Here is a 20273-nt window from a genome sequence, read left to right on the forward strand (position 1 = left end):
GGAGGCGCGTGGGAGAGGGAAGGGTAGCGAAAGCTTAATTAGATTACCTGGGGCTAGAATGCAAGCTGATGTTTGTTTGAGTTGCTATTTCAATATAAGGTCAAGAAAGATTGGTCGGAGAGTCTTCAGGAAAGTGGAGTAAATATGGGAGGAGCAATGGATGCGGATAAAATATATATGTGGATATGGATAAAGGCAGGGTGGAAGGTAAAAAAATTTACATGTGGAGGTGGGTAAGGATAGAAAGGGAGGTGTTGGAAATGAAAAATGAAAGAAGTACTTGAGTTTAATGGTTTTATAGAAAGGTTTGGATATTCGGATAAAAAAGAGATAAATTAAAGGTCTGAATAGATAGACAAAGCAATGAGACTTTTAGTTGGGGAATCCTAATTGATCAACTTACCTGGCTCTAATACAGTTTGAAACCCTGCAAGTAGTAAAATAACCGAAATTTGGAATGAGCTACATTGTTTAAGATTTACAGATAATGGGAAGCTGTGTTAACGTAGTGGGTTTATTGACCCTTCTTGTTTCTCCTTTCTTTTTGTGTGTTTGTGTGGTTTTTTTTATTTTGTATTTTTTACTATTCTCTTTTTTTTTCTTTGGCTTTACTTTTATTTTATTTTTTTAATTTTAAAGTTAGCTGGCCTTATTATACTCAAATGCTTGTTAAAGAATTATGCCGGGTATGGGACCTGCGAAGCCGTAAAGGGGGTTAGGGAGGGGGGATTATAGGGGGGAGGGGGGAGGGTGGAATTACAGTTTCAATTCTTAGAACAATAAGAATTCACTTGTATACTGCGGCTCGTTTTTCTTTTTTCTTTTTTTCTTTTTCTCTTTTTTAAAAAAAAAAAAAAAAAAAAAACTGAAATGTATGGATACACCAAAGCGAGGAGAAGAGGGAAAGAGGAGGGAGAAGTAAAGAGGGAGTGAGAGGGAATGTAAGGAGGGTGAGATGGAGGGAGGGGGAGATGTCTGAGGGGGAAGGGAAGTAGAAGAGGGGAATGCTGGAGGGGTGAAATGAAAGTTGGAGGGGGAGAAGAGAGGGTGTATGGGGGAATGAAGTGTCATGTTGGGTTTTTTTTTTCTCTTTTTTTTTTACGCACAGTATATAAGTGATTGTATAAAATGAAAATGAAAATGAAATAAATAAAATGTATTTAAAGAGTCAGATCTGCCAGAGAATACATCCTGTAGGGACTGTCATATAAGGACATGCACTCAGTGGTTTCCATGGAATTGTACATCTCTGTTTGTGTTTCCCTGCTTATGGAACATTCTTTGTCCTTAAAATTAGATGACCCATCCTGTTTTATTCCGGAAGTCCCTCAAGAACTGATTATATAATCAAACCTGGGTCTCCCAGGGAATGAGAGACGTGTTTAGATGGCTCTATTGCTGGGATGGCGATTTTACCTCCCTCTTTGCCTAGAACTTGTAGCTCTGTTTTTATATTTATCATTTATATGATTTTTATATATTTGTATATTTATTGTTTTTATTTGTGGTTTTAATTTTTTGTTGTGTTTTACTGAGAGCTGCCCTCCATATGGGGTGGGTGGGTTTATAAATTTGATAAATAAATAAATAAATAAATAAATAAATAAATAAATAAATAAATAAATAAATAAATAAATAAATAAATAAATAAAATAAGGGATAAGATGCCAAAGAAAATGATCCAAAAATTGCATAAATATTGTAAGCTGAAGTAACATCACTCTACAGGTCTGCAAAAAAAATTTTTTTCAAGTGCTGTTTTGGTTATTCCACGTAATCTTTATGTTTTTTGATGCGCTGAATCCGAAAATGACCTCTATGTTGTCATTGGACATCATGTTTCCTGACAATTTAGGCAACTATTTTAAATAAGGCAATACCTCAAAATAAATGGAAATAGACTTATAAAATTAAAGTTTTATTATAATATTTTAATTAAAATCCTTTTTTGAACTGAAATGGGCTCACCTACACATACTAATCTCGATTCTTCTCCCTTGTGAGGCTCCTCTTGGTGCATTTACACTAGTCAGTAGCATCTGGACTCTCTCTTTATGAGGCACTCAAACTTTATCTTGATCTCCAATTTTTAGTCCAAAGTATGCAAAGTATATTTTTTTCACAAAGTCTGTAATATTCTGCTGTTGCTTCAACACTGTATATTCACCACAAATGGAACAGAAACTGTCTGGCCAATTAATACACTTTCGCGAAACAATAACATAATGGATGAAGAATGACAAGCTAACATGAATTGCAATGAAAAAGTGTAAACAGCCTAGAACCAAGAACTTGATGATGATTCATGCACAAGTGTGGCATGCAGGAGAGAGCAGCTCTGTGTCTGTACACGAGACGTCACAGTGCTGGCCATGCCCCCTGCACAGACCGGAGATGCTGCTATCTGCCTGTGTCTCCCTCCCACTGGATTCTTCAGGAAAGATTAACCCCTTCTACCATTAGAAGTACAGACTTAAAACTTGTTTAGATTATGTATATATTGCTGACCATCAGATTTACAGTGCTATATTTTTTTACATAACTCAGACAAAACCTTTAGAGTTATTTCAGCATTTTATATCTTAAATGCACTTATGTGAATTAATTAATAGTAATTTGGACTTTAAATTTTGTTAAAAACCCATAATATAAAAAATACCAAAAATTAAAAAAATTGATAAATTTGAAGATAATTTTGCATGTTGTGGCAAATCATGACGTCTAGGAGTTTTTTCAATATTTTATTTGTTTTCAGCACACTAAATTAGATGAAAATAATCAAATAGCTTTTTAGTCACAGATTTGTGTAATGAACCATTTTTTGTTGAAATTCCTGGGCAGAAAATATTTCCACAAATACAGAAGTAATTTGTTTGGCTCAACTTATCCTCTTTTATAGCAGAGGATAACATTCAAGAGCTGCAGTAGTGCAGTGGTTAGAGTTCAGTACTGCAGGGTACTTCTGGCTGCTAGCTGTTCGGCAGTTCGGGTCTCACCAGGCTCAAGGTTGACTCAGCCTTCCATCCTTCTGAGGTGGGTAAAATGAGGACCCAGAGTGTTAGGAGCAATAGGCTGACTCTGTAAACAGCTTAGAGAGGACTGTAAAGCACCATGAAGCAGTGTATAAGTCTTAGTGCTATTGCTATTACTCTTTCAGTCTCCAAAATTTTGAATATAATCCCCGTCCCATAAATTTAAAAAATGATATTAGAAAGAAAATGTGTTGGAAAGAGGGTACCAATAAATAGATAAAGATAAAGACAGGTGTGCTAGTTGTTTCCAGCTCTAGGGGCTGTGCTCATCTCTACTTCTAAGGCAAAGAACAAGCATTGTCTGAAGACTCCGTGGTCATGTGGCATGACTCATGAAGGCATATGGAGGTGCTCAGAGCACTGTTACCTTCCCACCAAAATGGTCCCTATTTTTCTACTTGCACTTTTTACATCATATTCTACTCAGTATCCAGAATGCAGCTCTAAAGGTGATCAATAGCATTAAGTATCTGTGGGTGCAAACAATTAACAATCTGAATTGGTCTCTCGCCATGTCATCCTAAGTGAAGCAAACCAGCACCTGCATTTCCTGTGTCAGATGAGGAGAGCACAGCTTTCTCCTTCTGTCCTGGTCACTTTTTACAGAGACACGATTGAGATCATTTTAACAAACTCTTCATCACTGTTTGGTTTGGTGGTAGTGCCTCAGTCAGAAAGTGCATACAGAGAGTGGTAAGGACATCCAGGAAGGTTCTAGGAAGGCTGCTTCCTATTATTAAGATTACTGCTTATAAGTGGTATAGCATTAAAGCATTGTTAGAGACCCAACACACCCACTTTATGGACTGTTTCTGTTGCTTCCCTCTGGGAGGAGGTTTTGAAGTATTTATACCAGGACTACCTGATTCTGTAACAGCTTTGTTCCCTATGCCATCTGTCCGGTAAACTCAAAAGATTTGTTTTTCTCACCCTCTACATTTATAAATCCAAACTAGACTGTATTATTTCTCTGTGTCATACAATATATTTGGGTATATGGGCATATGCTAATTTATTTATTTACTTATCTATTTATCATCTTTATATAGTGTATTTTGGAGGAGATGACCCTTTGACAGCTGTATGGAATGAAATTTTATTTTAATGTATGCCAATTAGCGTACATTTCAAGTGACAATAAAGTTATTCTAAGTTTAAGTCTAAGTCTAAATATATATTAGAAAAAATCTTACTCAATAAACAATATCAGTTCTGGAAAAACCAAGCACTTTGTTTCTGAACAAAGAAGTCTTCATCTAGAAAAAGTTCTGCACATTTTTTTCTCCTTGTTATTGTGTATTTGTGAAGTTTCTTACATTAAGAACCCAGAGGGCACAGTAAGAGCAAATTTGCAAAAAGCATGGAAGGATGGACCCAGATTTTGGGAGCAGTATGAAAATAATGCTTACATAGTAAACTATCCAGATGATGCTATAAAGCACTATGGGGCAGTATACACATCTAAATGTTATTGCTATTAAAAAATGGGAGAAGACAACTATTCCTGAATGAAATTCTTTGGCCGATTATTTTCATGTTCTTTTTATAGCATCATAGAATTCAGCCATCATTCATGTTGCTCTTGAAATCACACCATTCTTTTTCCTAACTAGCTGCTCCCTCGTATTCAGCTCTGGCCTCAGTATGATAATATAGCACTTGGGCAGGAAAATGCAACCTAGTAAACCACCACTTGAAGCCAAGATAGAGAAGACTTCCACAGCCACCATGGATTTCCCCTTGGTGCTCAAGTACGTAGGCACAAAGGACACCCAAACACTGCAGAAGACCAACATGCTGAAGGCGATGAGCTTGGCTTCATTGAACGTGTCAGGCAACTTCCGGGCAAAGAAGGCCACTGTGAAGCTGATGAGGGCCAGAAGCCACATGTAGCCCAGCACAAGGTAAAACATGATCTCCGAGCCTTCGTTGCATTGCACTAAGATCTCATCCAGTTGGGAATGCATGTCCAATTCTGGGAAAGGAGGAGAAATGATCCACCAGACAGCACAGATGCTTGTTTGAATAAGGGAGCAAAAAACAATGACTGAGACGGACAGCCTTTTCCCCACCCACCACCTCATGCGGTTCCCTGGCTTTGTCGCCATGAAGGCCAGAACCACAGTGATGGTTTTGGCTAACACACAAGACACTGCAATGGAGAAGACAACTCCAAAAACTGCTTGCCAGAGCAGACATGTGACTTTCCCTGGACATCCGAGGAAGAGGAATGAGCAAAGAAAACACAGCAGGAGCGAGACAAGCAGGGAGCAGGTGATATCCCAATTGTTGGCTTTGACGATGGGAGTGTTCTGGTGGAAGATGAATGTCCCCATCACCACAATTGTGATGACAGCAAAAGAAACAGCAAAGCCAGTCAGGACTCCTCCCAGGGCTTCTTTGTAGGATAAGTAGATGATAATTTTGGGAATACATTGATGGTGTTTCTCATTTGGATATTGCTCTGTGGGACACCTCTCACATTGGTTGGAATCTGAAAATCATAAATAAACTCTCTAAAAAGTCTACACATTAAATAGAATTAAGTTCTTAAAAATTATTCCATCCTGAAGGTGTTTTGGGAGACAATAAACCTCTTAAATGTTTTGCTTTAAGAAAATCCTTTTAAAGTTTATTTTGTATTCAATACAGTACGTTTCCTGAACAAGAGATTACACAATTAAATAAAGAAATGTTTTTACTTAAAAAAAGAAGAAAGAGAACAAGGCTGGTGAGAGATCCCAATCAATCCATGTTTTTCTTTAAAACCACTGTATTTTTGGGAGTATACGATTTTGAAGAGGTGAACTAAAAAAAAATATTGCATTCTGCAGACCTCCCAAACCACTGCACACCTCATTTTTTGTGAAAAAATAAGGCATGCAGAGAGTTTGAGAGCATTACATAGTGCTCCTGGGGCTGCATTTTTTTTTGCGGGGGGGCAAAAACAAGAAATAAAATGACCCTTTTTGCCAAAAAAGGAGCATGCATAGCTTTTAGGAGGCTTGCAGAGTGCTCCTGAGGCCAGGGGGGGGGGGGGAAATGAGCAAAGTCCAGTCCACATTTCCCTCCTGTTTCCCCTTCCCAGTCCCCAGAAGCATTTTTCAAGCCTCCCAAACCTTCTGCACATCCATTTTTGTGAAGGGGTGTGGGGTTTCTGGAGGCCAAAAACCCTGTATTCACAGTATAAGATGCACCCAGATTTTCACCCACTTTTTTGGGGGAAAATGGTGTGTATTATGCTCTGACAAATATGTTATATTCAAGAACCCAAACTTGGTTAGAACAAAATTTATTTTTAAAGAAACACAGATCTTTTTTTTCTTACCAATCATGGTGGAAATGCTTCCCTCTGAACACTTGACACAGTCATAGCAGCAAACCTGTTTTCCCTCCTCAATCAATTTCCTGTACCCAGGATGGCAGCTTTCTACACAGGTGGCAGAAGGTGGTGTCTAATGAGAATGGCCAGAGGAAGACATTAAAATGGATTAGAATCAAGCTTTGAATCAATCAGTCAGCAGTCACGGTCTTTAAATAAATCCAACCCTGCCCACCACAGTTTCTTGTAATTAATAATAATGCAAAATTTGGAATTCCTAGGACCGATTGCTAGAATTAGTCAGAGGAGTATTTAAAATCTGAAAAGTCTTTGAACTGCTATTGAAAATTTGAAGACAAATCCAAATTCGGACACCTCTTCACATTACATAAAGCAATTTGAGATGTCCTAAAGAGGAGCATTAGAGAGTATGTTTCTCATGACCTTAATGAGCTGTTTTAAATTTGAATAGTAATAAGAAAATCCAAAATAAATTTGTGATGTATGGGAAAGAATGTTGAAACTTGCCGAGCTGACAGCCAAAATATTCCTGTTTAGCATTTGGTATCCTTTTCCAATTATTCCTCTGTTATGTTGCCACTCAAGGGTGGTATCCCAATTTTCATTGATTCAGCTGATTCAAACTACAGAGTACTCATCAGTGGGAAAGTCTGCCTATCTGTCGGTCTGTCTGTTTATCTATCTATCAATCATCTATCCATCCATCCATCCATCCATCCATCCATCCATCCATCCATCCATCCATCCATCCATCCATCTATCTATCTATCTATCTATCTATCTATCTATCTATCTATCTATCTTCTTGTTAGATTGGGTAATGGATAGGCACACGCAGGGTTAACGGTAACAACAGCTCTTTATTAAGTACAACAAGTGAGAACAATCCAGCGAAGGTTGAGTCTGACAACAGCCCTTTTACAGTGAGCTGTCAGACCCTTCACCCAATAGAATTAAGTGTTATTTTTCATATTTTTTTTAAAGGAAAAAGGTAAATCATCCATTCAGTGTTACCTTGCAAAAGACGAATCTTCCACTTCACTAAGCTCTCATGAAGCCCCTGAACTCAAAGGGTCCAAAACCCCAGAGATCAGAGCTCCCTTTCCCTACAATCTGAAAGTGTAATGTAGATTTGAGAATTTCTTCATTTTTCCACAATACAAGAGTGTTCTAACAACATTCAGAAGATATCAAATGATCTTGGAACTACTCTAAGATTACTGATTTAATATTCTAGAAATTTGAGAAAATATCCCCATGTTTTATTTTGTTTGTTTAACTCACCTGCTTAAATTTGGGGTTCCATACAATAACAGATGTATTTATGGCGAAGTCCTCCTTTTGAGAACTCTGAGGTTCAATATGTCCAACTTGGACCTTCTGAAAGGATCGATTGGGGAAAGAAATCAAGTTGATGATATCGTATGCTGCTGCCAGGTTTCCATTCTCATTGAAAGCTATTTCTTCCCCAACACTATTGTTGAAATGTAGGTTTTTCAGAAATAAACGAAGCTAAAAGATAAGAGAGACAAGTGAGAAATTGGTGTCCATAGCAGGCAATACAATATGGGATTCATCAAATGGTGCTCAACCAGTTTTTAATGAACAATCAAACATTTGAGTTGAAAGTATTTTTTAATGTTCCAACGGCATAATTCTGTTTTGCAGGACTATATTCATATTTTTATGTTTAAGTATTACTAATAGATATATTTGTACATATATTTCTTATTTGTACTTCATGATGGATAAAAACAATTGCCAAGAAATATAACACAATAATAGAATAAAAGATTTGGAAGGGAACTTGGATATTTTCATCTCTTCCTGTCCAACTCCCTGCTCCACCGGGAAACCTTGCACCATTTTAGAAAAATAGTTATCCAATCTCTTCTTAAAATCATCCAGTGTTAGCACACCCACAACTTCTGGAAGCAAGTCATTCTACTGATTACTTGTTTTAACTATCAAGAAATTTCTCCTTAGTTCTAGATTGGTTTTCTCCTTGATTATTTTCTATCCATTGCTTCTTGTCCTGCTTTCAAGTGTTTTGGATTATATCTTGACTCCCTGTTCTTTGTGGCAAGCCCATTATATATAATGGATATCACAGGAAAACATATTTATTGGAGTTCTATTCCAGAAAACACGATTAAGAAGTTAAATGATGACCTTGATATATTAAATGAAATTTTCTTCAGGCATGGGACAGAAAATGCCTACACCAAACATATCTCAGAGAAAGACAAGTTTTGTCATTCTATCCTACCCTTGCCTTTCATTTCATCAATTATTATTATTATTTTGCAAAATTCTTCCTTTTGTCTACTTTGGTGAATTTTTCTTCTGCTACTCAACTTCAAAATGTTGCAAAATTGGAGTCTTTTATTGGATTTGAGGGTTTTTGGGGATTGAAGATTGGAAAGGAAGCTGGGAAAAGATTACTTCCCTATATCTAACATAATATCTGTAAATAAAAATCTAAATTTCCACAAGGAATAAGCATTTTCAGAGATTACCATGAAGCCTCTATACAACTAAAATTGTAAATTTGAAAGACAAAAAGAATAGGTATAAAAAGTGGAAAGCGGGGTACCCAATTAAGGCAGAATATCAACAAATAACCCAAGGCTGCAAATATGAAAACAGGAAAACTAAGGCTCAAAATCTTGTGAGAAAAAACCCTTCTTTTAACATGTAAAAAAGAAGAAAAAAGTCAAGGAAACAATTGGTCCACCAGTGGGAGAAAATTGCAAGAAGATGATGAGCATGAGAGAGAAAGAAGAACTGCTTAATTCATTTTTTGCATCTGGCTTTACACAAAAGGAAAAAACAATCCAATCTATCAAAAACAGAACCATGAAAAACATATCAGGAATATAACTTAAAATAAAGAAGAAAATGGTAAGAGAGCACCTGTCCACCCTAGATGAATTCAAATCATGAGAACCAGATGGATTAAATCCCAAGATTCTGAAGGAACTGGCAGACATGATCTCACTGAACTATATCTTTCAAAGATCCTGGAGTACTGGGGAACTACCAGAGAACTGGAAAATAGCTGATGTAGTCCCCATCTTCAGAAAAGGGGTAAAAGATAAATCCAGCAAACTACAGATCTATCAGCCTGACCTCAATACCTGGAAAGATTCTGGAAAAGAGAATCAAGGAATCAATCTGCAAACACACTTTTTATATATATATTGAATTTTTATGTTTTAAATTGTTAAAAAAAATAAAAAAATATAAAAAATAAAATAAACAGCCGAAAACATATATTTCAATAGACATAAATATCATTAAGATCGGCTCCAGCATGAGCCTGGAAGCTCGGATGAGTAAATCTCTGCTCCCATTGGCCAACCCAGATTCAATCTCTCATCGTTATCCTGCGACGTGTATATTTATCTTCATTTATAAAAGGATACTTAGTGAATTTTGTAAACATTAAAATAACTATATTATTATGGCTACGTTCCCATTGAAAGGCAAAGTAACTCACCTGCCAAGGTTGGACTTTCAGAAAATTCCATTTCTCTTCATTGCCTCTTGTCTTCTGCTTGGCTCTGGATGAATATATAGCATGGAGACCATGTGCTACAGCATATACAGCATTGTAAATACTGTAGCTCTGGCCAGACATCTCCATTTCAAAGGCAGTTCCAGGGAGACTCCCCAAATCCTCTTTCCCAGTGCATTTTCTTTGGCCTGGTGCAAGTATGCTGCTTATTGGAAATGAACAGATAAATGCGGCACTCCAGAACATAGGCAGCAAAGGGACTTCAGAGTGATATGGATTTAAGTTCTCCAGGTACTCTTGAAAGCCTGGAACCCTATTTGTGTGTAGGGCAAAAGACAAGCTGCCATTGAAGGAGAATGTGGTGAATTTCTTTGACTCAAAGACAGATGTGACATCCCAGAGAGCACTTATGATCCAAACCCTCTCTATTGGGCACCTGCTACCAATTTCATAGGCTTCAAGAATTATTCGTAAACCTTCTATAGATTCCATGTCCCCATAAACAAGTTTTACGTTGGTTTTACTATACCACAGGAGACGTCCTATGTTATTTAGATTACTCTTCCGTATGACATTGGGGTTATAAGTGGTCACTCTTGGAACAAACTGAATTAAAGAAATGCAAATGTCACTCTGGATGAATTTTGGTCTCAGAATTCTGAGAAATCTCTCTCCAGTGGCGTCTTCTGGAATGAGAAGATCAATCCAATTCCATCCAAAATATTTCAGGAGCTGAATAATCCCAGCATACTGGAGGTTTTCATTTGGAGTCATCCAAAAGAAAGAAGGGAACTGCTGTTTATCACTCAATGCCAGGTCAAAAGTGCCAAAACTGAGCTGCAGAGTAGGAATAATAATGATGTGCTTTTAGACAATGTACTGTTTTTGCAGATATGTCAACAAGAAGGAAGGAAGTACATTTCTTTTGGACCTTATTTCAATCAAAAATCCTGATGTTAAATGTTAAATCTGGGGATCAACAAGTCTTTCCTTATAGCTTTTGCTATAAAACCACCATTAGTATTCCATTCATCAATTTTTAGACCAAGTATTCTTAATTTTTGATTGTGCTAATCAGAAATAGACAGCAGATAGGAATGTGTAAAAAAGAGGAGGCTTATTCTTCAAGGATTGGACAGTATTAATTTCTCATCTTGATACCCAAATAACTTTTTTTCTGTACATTATGAGGGCAACATATCTATTACTTTACTGATCAATATATTTAAAATTGTTAAGGCATAAAGAACAAGAGAAGAAAATCAAATAACAAGAGGCATGCCCAGAAGAATGAAAGACAAAATCAGACACATTGCTACCATATCAGTTAATAATAGCTAACGTTGAGACTGAGAAGGAGGAGGAGGAGGAGGAGGAGGAGGAGGAGGAGAAGGAGAAGGAGAAGATTTAAGATAGCAAGAAGGACAGTTACACCTTTTCTTACATGCGAAATGAAATGTTTGCGCTTATTAAGAATTACTCCTGTTGCAATAGTAATTGATGCATTGCATTTCTCTGACAAAATAAACAAATAAAACCTTGATCTGCTTTTGAGAGATTACCCCCAATTTTGGTCCTCCTATAATTTTTTTTAACTACCACCTTTTCCTCTTCCTGCTTGAGCATCTATGTGAGCCCAGATCCTTACCTGTGGAATTTTGTAGGCATTTAAGATGTTGGCTATCTGGATGGTGTTCTGGGAAGGAAGATCACCAATGACAGCCATGATGTTTTGGTCCTTTCCCTTTCTGTAATTGAAGGGACACCAGCTTTCAAGAAAGAAGAGATCCAAAAGGTTCTGAGAGGCTTTCATTGCCTGAAAACCATTATTATGTATCTTGGAGACCAAGGTGATGTTGGGTAACAGGTCCTCATTCATGTTGATCTCCTGAATGGCAAAACTGAAGGCTAGGACATGCTGTAAATTTTTAGGCAATGGTCTGCAAGAAGAATTTCATTTAGTTCTACAACATTAATGTATTTCTCCACACCTAAAATGATGTATTTGTCTGCTTGAATGAGTACAGGAAGTCCTCAGCTTATAACAGACCATACAAAGTTACAATGGCAGAGAAAAAAGTGATTTATGACTATTTCTCACCCTTAGAACCATTACAGCATCCCCTTGGTCACCTGATTTATATTTGGATGCATAGCAACTGATTCATATTTATGGCAGTTGCAGTGTTCTGGGATCACATGATCACATTTTGGGAACTTCTGACAAGCAAAGTTAATGGGGAAGCCAGATTCACCTCACAAAAATTACTAATTTGAGAACTGTAGTGATTCACTTAACAAATGTGGCAGGAAAAGTAATGGGGACAAAAGCTTTGATTCTTAAATTTCAGAAGTTAAGACATTCCAGAAGTGAGGAAGGCATCGAGTGAGGAACTGAATTGGAGGGTCTGAATCTCACTTGAGGATCTGAGAGCATTTGTGTATCACATTTTGAGAAGTTTAAAACAAAAGTTTAATGCAATTGCTAGGATTATTTCATGTATGTAGGGCAACAATGCAACTGGAGGGCAGAAGCTGATGGATTGTGCAATCTATTAATGACAATCCAAATACTTAAGATATACTTGCCAAACTGGTAGGGACAGCTTGCTCATCTCTGTTTCTAAGCCAAAGAATCCAAAGAGGTCTCCGTGGTCATGTGGCCAGCATGATTAAACGCCGAAGGTGCACAAAACGCTGTTACCTTCCTACCAAAGGTAGGGCCTATTTTTATACTTGCACTTTTAGATGCTTTCAAACTGGTAGGCTGGCAGAAGCTGGGACAAATAATGGGAGCTCACTCCTCTAGACAGCATTAGGGATTTGAACCGCCGAACTGCTGAACTTTCTGATTGATAAGCTCAGTGTCTTAGTCACTGAGCCTCTGTGTCCCTTATATCTTGAATACAATCCCCTTAAAAAAAAACCAACCCTTCAAGGGCACATCATTTTCTTTCAAAAGAGTACTTGCCATCCTCTCAAAGATCCTTCTGGAAATTCCATAAAGTGCAGTAAAGGCAATTCAGAATATACAGTAGATACAAATTCTCCAATGACTACATCGCTGAAATGAGCAAGGAAACTAAGCCGAAAACGAAGTTTCTTACTGCAAATGGGGTTAAAGGTCTTGTTGAAAGAAGCTTGGAGGAGAAAAAAAGAGAGTAGAAACCCATGGAAAAGTATGTTGAATGCCAAGGTAATTTGGCTCCATTCATAGGAGTGCAGCCACATCTTTTTCACCACACTTTCCCTGGGACAATGAAATAGACTCTCTATTGGTTTTATGCATATCTAAAGTTGTAGATTACAATAATTATCATCTGAGTGATTCATAATGCCACCTACTGAGCCTCCTGGAGTTGTTGCTAATGGTAAACTTAAACTGCTCCGTCCCCCTAGGTTCTGTGCATGCCCAAAAAACAAGTTTAATTGATTTAGGTAGGTAGGCAATTCCCTTTCCCAAAGCTATTCAAATATTTTTCCAGTTGACGAGATTATGTGACCCATCTCTTGACAGCTCCTCCTCAGGGAATAAAGAACTGATCTTGGGATCATAACAGATTTTGAGTCTTGCTTTCTCAATCCAAGGAAAGCAATGCTGATTAAAAGAGCAAGAGATTGATTAGTAGCCAGATAAATTCTCCCTTCTCATCTCAGCCGAGGTGGCGCAGTGGTTAAATGCAGCACTGCAGGCTATTTCAGCTTACTGCAGTTCAGCAGTTTGGCTGTTCAAATCCCACCAGGCTCAAGGTTGACTCAGCCTTCCATCCTTCCGAGGTGGGTAAAATGAGGACCCAGATTGTTGTTGGGGGCAATATGCTGACTCTGTAAACCACTTAGAGAGGGCTAAAGCCCTATGAAGCGGTATATAAGCCTAACTATTGCTACTATTGCTATTGCTCACAATCTGCCAATTCAGTTAAATGCATATCTCTTCTGCCCCTCCATTTTGCTGACATGTTTTAAGACATGGTACATGTTGTACCAGTGCCCCCTCCATAACTATAATCACATGCCTTCATGATTAAGATCCAGTCACACTCACTTCTCTTATGATAAAACATTTGAGAGTTTGGTAATGGAGTACCGTATTTTTTGGAGTATAAGTCACACCGGAATATAAGACACACCAAGGTTTTGAAGAGGCAAATAAAAAAAAGTTTTTCCACTCTGCAAACCTCCCAAAAACGGCCGACATTTTGCAAAAACAGGCCCGGTTTTTTGAAAATAAGGGCATGAATAGCCCTTAAGGAGGCTTGTAGAATGATCGGGGGGGGGGGCATTAACAAGCAAAAATAGTCCCATTTTTCATGAAAATGGGCCCGTGTTTTTTGTATTAAAAAGGGGCATGGATAGCCTTTAGGAGGCTTATAGAGTGCTCCTGGGGCGGGTGGCTGGGCAAAATTGAGCAAAAAACTGCCAGTTTTTCACTCATTTCTGCCTTCCCCAGTCTCTAGGAGCTCTTTGGAAGCCTTCTACAGGCTCTGCATGGCCATTTTGGTGAAGGGGCAGAGTTTCGAGAGGGAAAAATGCTGTATTCAGTGTATAAGACAAACCCAGATATTCAGCCTCTTTTTTTGAGGGAAAATGATGCATCTTATATTCTGAAAAATTTGGTATATGGTTTCATGCCTTCCCCCTACATTTGACTCTTTACAACTTGCCTATCAGAAGGATCGCTCTATAGACGATGCACTTTTGTGTATGCTTCATGTTAGCTTGGTGCACCTGGAGGAGAAGAATACTTATGTGCGAATGCTGTATGTTGGTTTTAGCTCAGCACTCAATACAATCATTCCTCAGCATTTGGTGAACAAACTGGGCCTATTAGGTTTTGATACTCCTTTATCAGTGGTGGGATTATTTTACTACTGGTTCTGTGCGCATGGCTTAGTGGGTGTTAGGAATATAATCTAACGGTTGGGTTGGCAATATATAAATCATATAGCAATGCTGTACCTGTTTCTTTAAATCATACTGTAAAATGTGATTGGTTGCTGTTTTCCTCAATCGGCCATAAGACGGAGCCAGAATGACTGTTAGCTCTCTGTTTGTTAGGTGCTGGTCTGTTCTGATCTGAGAGTTTTGGAAGCTGGCTGTTAGAAAGTGCCGTGAGCTATTGTAAGTTTTGCAACTGCTAGCAAACTTTGGGTACCAGATTTTTTGTATGATTATGGACTATGTTATTTGGATTATCCCTTAACTTAAAGACATTGATAACTGACTGTCTTATCCGTGTATGACTTGGACTATTTGATGGACTCTGATACCTCTATTTACATGAGGCTATTTAAACTGCATGGTTTCTGTATGCTGGTTTGTGTGTTCTCCAACACAACTCTCACAACGCTTCTATGAATGCACTCACTCTGCTTACCTAACACTGGTTATGGGCCCAGAGTATACCAGATGTAGCTAAAGGAGAGTTGGTGTTGATACGCAATACCGCATACAGACAGCTGTTTATTGTAGTGATTGTAACTATCCTGGAGAAGATGGCGAGCGACCCCTCAACAAGCCTATCTATGATGGCACAAACTATATTTCCTGGTCTATGAAATGTAGTATAGTCCTGTGTAGGGAATGCTCTACAGAATCCACTGGATGTAACTGCTTGGAATCCACATAACGATGATGATGCTAAGAAGATAGCAGATTTTCAGCGATGCAATGAATGGGTGTTGTGTATTATTGGTCTAACACTGAACGACCAACAATTAATACATATTTGTGGAGAAAATTCTGCTGCAAGATGTTGGGAGAATTTGAAGAGGATTTATATGTACGTGACACTGTAGGTGCACAGATACATCTTACATGCAAACTGTTTAGGGCACGTCTTCTGAAAGGTGGAGATATGTTAGCTCATTTAACATTTATGAAAGGGGTTTTCCAAGAGCTACATGAAAAAGAACTATTTTTTCCTGAGCTACAGCCAGTTTATATCATACTCTCCTCACTGGATGAGAGTTATGATGATTTGTATCTTCTCTTGAAGTCCTAACCCGAAATGAACTCACATTGACTGACATTACTGCATGACTGGTGAAAGAGTTAAGAAGAGGGAACAACTGAGAGAGAAACCACCACAACATGAGGAGTCACCTTCTACTGCCTATACTGTTCGAAAATGTTTTTCTTGTGGAGCCAAGAGACATATCGCTAGATTCTGTAAAAAGGCAAAACAACAGAATGCCGGAAGAGCTAGAAAAAATGCAAATGTCAACTTAGCTATGTCTACTTTGGCTATGTCTAGCAATGCACCAATAAACCATGATTTGTGAGTTGTTGATAGTGGAGCATCACAGTGCATTGCTAGAGATAGAAAAAGGTTTGTAAAAACCTTTATTTCCCTTATATCTTTTCTCTCCTCCCCTAATTTGTATACCAGCCATTTCCCTTGTTTGTTTGCAAAATCAAAATTTTGGTTTGTATTGTGTAATTAACATTTATAAATAATTGTTGTGGTAGAAACTTAATTTGTTGAAAAATGATTTCTTCTCTAGAACCTTCTTTAATTGTTCTTCTTTTCTTTTTCTCTCATCTAAGAGAGCTTGAGGTTTATCTAGATTCTATTTTAAGTTCATTGATATGTTTTATAAGATATCTTTTCATGAAAAAAAATATCTTCCTTAAATCCATTTACTATCTGTTCATTTGTGTCATGTAGCATAACAGTTCAAGATTGGAATTTTGTTTAGGATTTTAAAAATCTTTGGAAAGAATTTTAATTCCTGTTTCTATCTTTCATATCTTTGCAGATGTCACATTGCTTCTTGTCTCTTCTAACAGCTCACTGAAATCTTTTGTTAAAATTTTTTTTGAACTTTTCATGGCTTTTCCTTCTTTTCAGTTCTTAGAAAATGATACTGTTTGCGTAAATACTTTTATTTTATGCATAAAATAAATGTCTTTGCTAAGGATTAAGAAAATATTATTGTATAAATTGAAGGGAATGTTATCAACAGGAATGATTTGTCTAAATTAATAAAATTTTCTAAATAATTGGAAATGAAAAGAGCTTGTACATTTCAAATACAAATCAATGTGAAAGGTGCCCTGTTGTTGTTCAGTTGCTAAGTCAGGTCTGGTACTCCCATCTCTTTAAAAACTTGCCAGAGTATTTTGTGGTCCATCTGAAAGAGTAGGGATGAAATCCTAGTTATTTGAGTAAAGTGGTTGAGGATATTTGAGGAACCTGATAGACTCCATTTTGAATAAAGGAATATTTATTCTGCTTAGACTGGAATAAAACTGTTCACGTGTTGCTGATAGTCTGGGTCACTTTGACCTAGCCATGAATAGGAAAGTCAGGAAAGCTAGCTGGCCACCGCTGCCATCCACCCGCTTTCAGCCACATGGCTAATGCCAGCTCATGAAAGCTAGCCGGCCACCGCCCACCCGCTTTTGGCCATGTGCGAAAGCAGGCTCCGGCACCATCGCCGACCATCACTGTTCAGCCAGGCTGCATACAGCAGCTCGTGGCTTTTGCAAGCAAAGGCCTAGAAGGCCTTCCCTCATGAAAGCCATGAGCTGGTATGAGCTAGCCAACCGACACCCCCCCTCGCACTTGGTCGCTTACCTGAGGGATGCAACAAGCTGCTGGAAGGCGAATCGAAGCGAAGGGAGGACCAATCAGCAAGTGCAATGTGACAGCTGCTTGGGAAAAAGACGTGTGGCGCCAGGGTTTTAAATCAGTCGCCTCCAGCCCGCTCACTGATTGGCTGGACTCCAGCCAATCAGTGAGCAGCGGGCTGGGCTAGTTTAGTGTGGATGGGTGGGGAAGCAAGTGAGCTGCGATGGGACGGCCAGGGCGAGTGAGCGACCAGGCTGTGGCACCCATGACTTCCGGGTTCACCGGTTGGACCTCCTCTCACTGGATTGGTAAATTTCACCACCCAGTTCTCCCGAGCTGATGTGAACTGGCAGAAACCCACCACTGCTACAATGGCACCCTGTATATTCTCACTCCATACAATGTGGTGCCAGGATTTCAAAATTGTATTAAATTAACAAATCCCCTTAAGTCTAGACTGTTAGAGTGTGTGAGAGTTTATGACTGTCAGAGACATGCTAATAAGGTCAGTCAATGAATAGAAATGGCAACTGGGTCAGCCAATGAGGGCTGTTTGGAAACTGAAACGGTATTTGCTGTGTGAGCCATAAAGAGACAGCAAGGAGCCCTCAGTTGTTCTGTACTAAAGCTCTGAAACTGTGCTGAGTTCTAAACTAGTCTGCTGCTCTGAACTGAAACTGAAACTGTTCTCTCCTCTGCCTGTGTTTGCTTGTATATACTACCACATTGGAAAACCTGCTTTTCATATTGTATATTGACTTCATGTGTTATATTACATATAAAGAGACGTTAATGAATCCTGCTGAATCAGTTACCTGTTTGTGCTTTCTGGATGTGATTCCTGCTTCAAACTCTGACATAGACTTTATTTCCTCCCTGAACTATGGACATCAACGTTCTCCTACTCAAGGATCACAGACTGCACGTGCAGAAAAGAAAAATTAAAAAATTAATAAAAATAAATAAAAATGAAATGTAGATAGTTGTGAGGAAAGGAGAATTATTTATTTCCAATCAAAGAGGCTGCCTATAGGGACAGTTGCAGAGAAAATGGATACAAAACGGGAGTTTATCCTGGGTGCACAAGTGTGTTTGTGCTGATTCTAGGGTGACACTTGAGGGGCGTGGCCGCCTATACATGTTGACCCACTTTGTTTAAATCTAGTGTTATGGATTGGGTCTCTTCCTTTCAACTGTGAGCATTGTAATTATTTCATGTTAATTGAGTTTTGTGTGTTTGCTTATGTGTCGAATTTATAATTTGAAATAAGTGTTTAATTAATTATGTTATGTTTTCTGTGAACTTAAAGGATCTTTGAGACTGTTAACCAAGAACCTGTCTTGGAAGGCGGGGCTAGTTAACATATGAATCCCAATAAATTATTTCTAACAATTATAATATTTTTGAATTCTTCCCACAATGGAGATGTTTGCATCAAGACTGAGCAACAACTATGTATTCTAACCGGCTGAGGTGGGTTGCTGCCGGTTCGGCCCGGATCTGGTGAAATGTTGGAGGAGTGGTGGGAGGCTCCGCCCACCCACCCAGACACTTCTCCGCAGAAGCAATGTGCAGAAGCATTGTATGCATGTGGTTATGTGGGAGCACACCCGAACAGGTAGTAAAAATATTGGCAACCCACACCTGAATGAGTAAATATGTCCTTATTAACTTGAATTTGTTCTTCAGCTTGGATCTTGGTCATTCCTATATGATACCAGCTGATGTCTGGAAATGACTCTGAATTTGGGGACCAATTAGCACTGGATGGAGTTATATGGCCCCAGATTTGTCCAACCTGGAGGTCCTTCAAATAACTGCTGCTAAATGAGCAGATGGCAGCTATGGCTAGGAGATCCTTTGTGCAACTTATTTCTGCATGGGTAGGCCCTGATCATAGATACTCATGCTCCAGGCACCTCCATATTGGACTATTGCAATGGATTCTACATGGGGCTGCCCTAGAATGTGGAAGCTGCACCTGGTATAGAATTTCAACAGCACTTGCACAGCTAAAACAGTCCATGCTATACTTCTGCTCTGTGAGCTGCATTGATTACCAGTTGAATTCAAGGTGCTGGTTTTGATCTATAAAGCCCTTAATGAGACAGGCCCCGGTTATTTTATGTACTGCGTCTCCCTGATTATGTCAGGTCACCACATCAGATCTGCCAGAAAATACATCCTGTAGGGACTGTCATATAAGGACATGCTCTCAGTGGTTTCCATGGAATTGAACTTCTCTGTTTGTGTCACCCTGCTTATGGAACATTCTTTGTCCTTAAAATTAGATGAGCAATATTGTTGTTTCCTGAAGGCCCTCAAGAACTGATACTTCTAGCTCTGTTTTTATATTTACCATTCATATGATTTTTATATATTTGTATATCTGTTGTTTTTATTTGTGGTTTTAATTTTTTATTGTGTATTACTGAGGACTGCCTTCCATATGGGGTGGGTGGGTTTATAAATTTGATAAACAAATAAATAAACAAAATAAGGGATAAGATGAAATGATCCTAAAATTGCATAAATATTGCAAGCTGAAGTAACATCACTAATAATGAACCATTATTTTGTTGAAATTCCTGGGCAGAAAATGTTTCCACAAGTACAGAAGTAATTTGGTTGGCTCAACATTTCATCTTGTATAGCAGAGGATAACATTCAAGAGCTGCAGTAGTGCAGTGGTTAAAGTCCAATACTGCAGGCTACTTCTCTTGATCACTGGCTGCTAGCTGTTTGGCAGTTTGGGTCTCACCAGGCTCAAGGTTGACTCAGCCTTCCATCCTTCTGAGGTG

The 20273-nt window shown here is 38.5% G+C and overlaps 1 protein-coding gene across 1 annotated transcript; it reads right to left on the bottom strand.

Moving 5' to 3' along the window:
• Window positions 1-4603: 4603 nt before the first annotated feature.
• LOC116521648 (vomeronasal type-2 receptor 26-like) lies at window positions 4604-14608 on the bottom strand. Its single transcript, XM_032236307.1, has 6 exons — window positions 14560-14608; window positions 12863-13035; window positions 11544-11813; window positions 7660-7887; window positions 6361-6487; window positions 4604-5526 (listed from the first exon to the last, which is right to left on the bottom strand). Exons 1-6 carry the CDS (start codon window positions 14606-14608, stop codon window positions 4604-4606), a joined length of 1770 nt encoding a protein of 589 aa, XP_032092198.1.
• Window positions 14609-20273: the final 5665 nt, after the last annotated feature.

This window comes from Thamnophis elegans, chromosome Z (assembly GCF_009769535.1).
Source record: "Thamnophis elegans isolate rThaEle1 chromosome Z, rThaEle1.pri, whole genome shotgun sequence".
NCBI lineage: Eukaryota > Metazoa > Chordata > Lepidosauria > Squamata > Colubridae > Thamnophis > Thamnophis elegans.

Coding starts and splice junctions, on each gene's coding strand:
- LOC116521648 (XM_032236307.1), bottom strand. CDS start 14,608: ATGAAGCATACACAAAAGTGCATCGTCTATAGAGCGATCCTTCTGATA. Junction 13,036..14,559: donor TAGAGCGATCCTTCTGATAG/GCAAGTTGTAAA, acceptor TTCTCCTCCAAG/CTTCTTTCAACAAGACCTTT. Junction 5,527..6,360: donor AAGCATTTCCACCATGATTG/GTAAGAAAAAAA, acceptor TATGATTTTCAG/ATTCCAACCAATGTGAGAGG.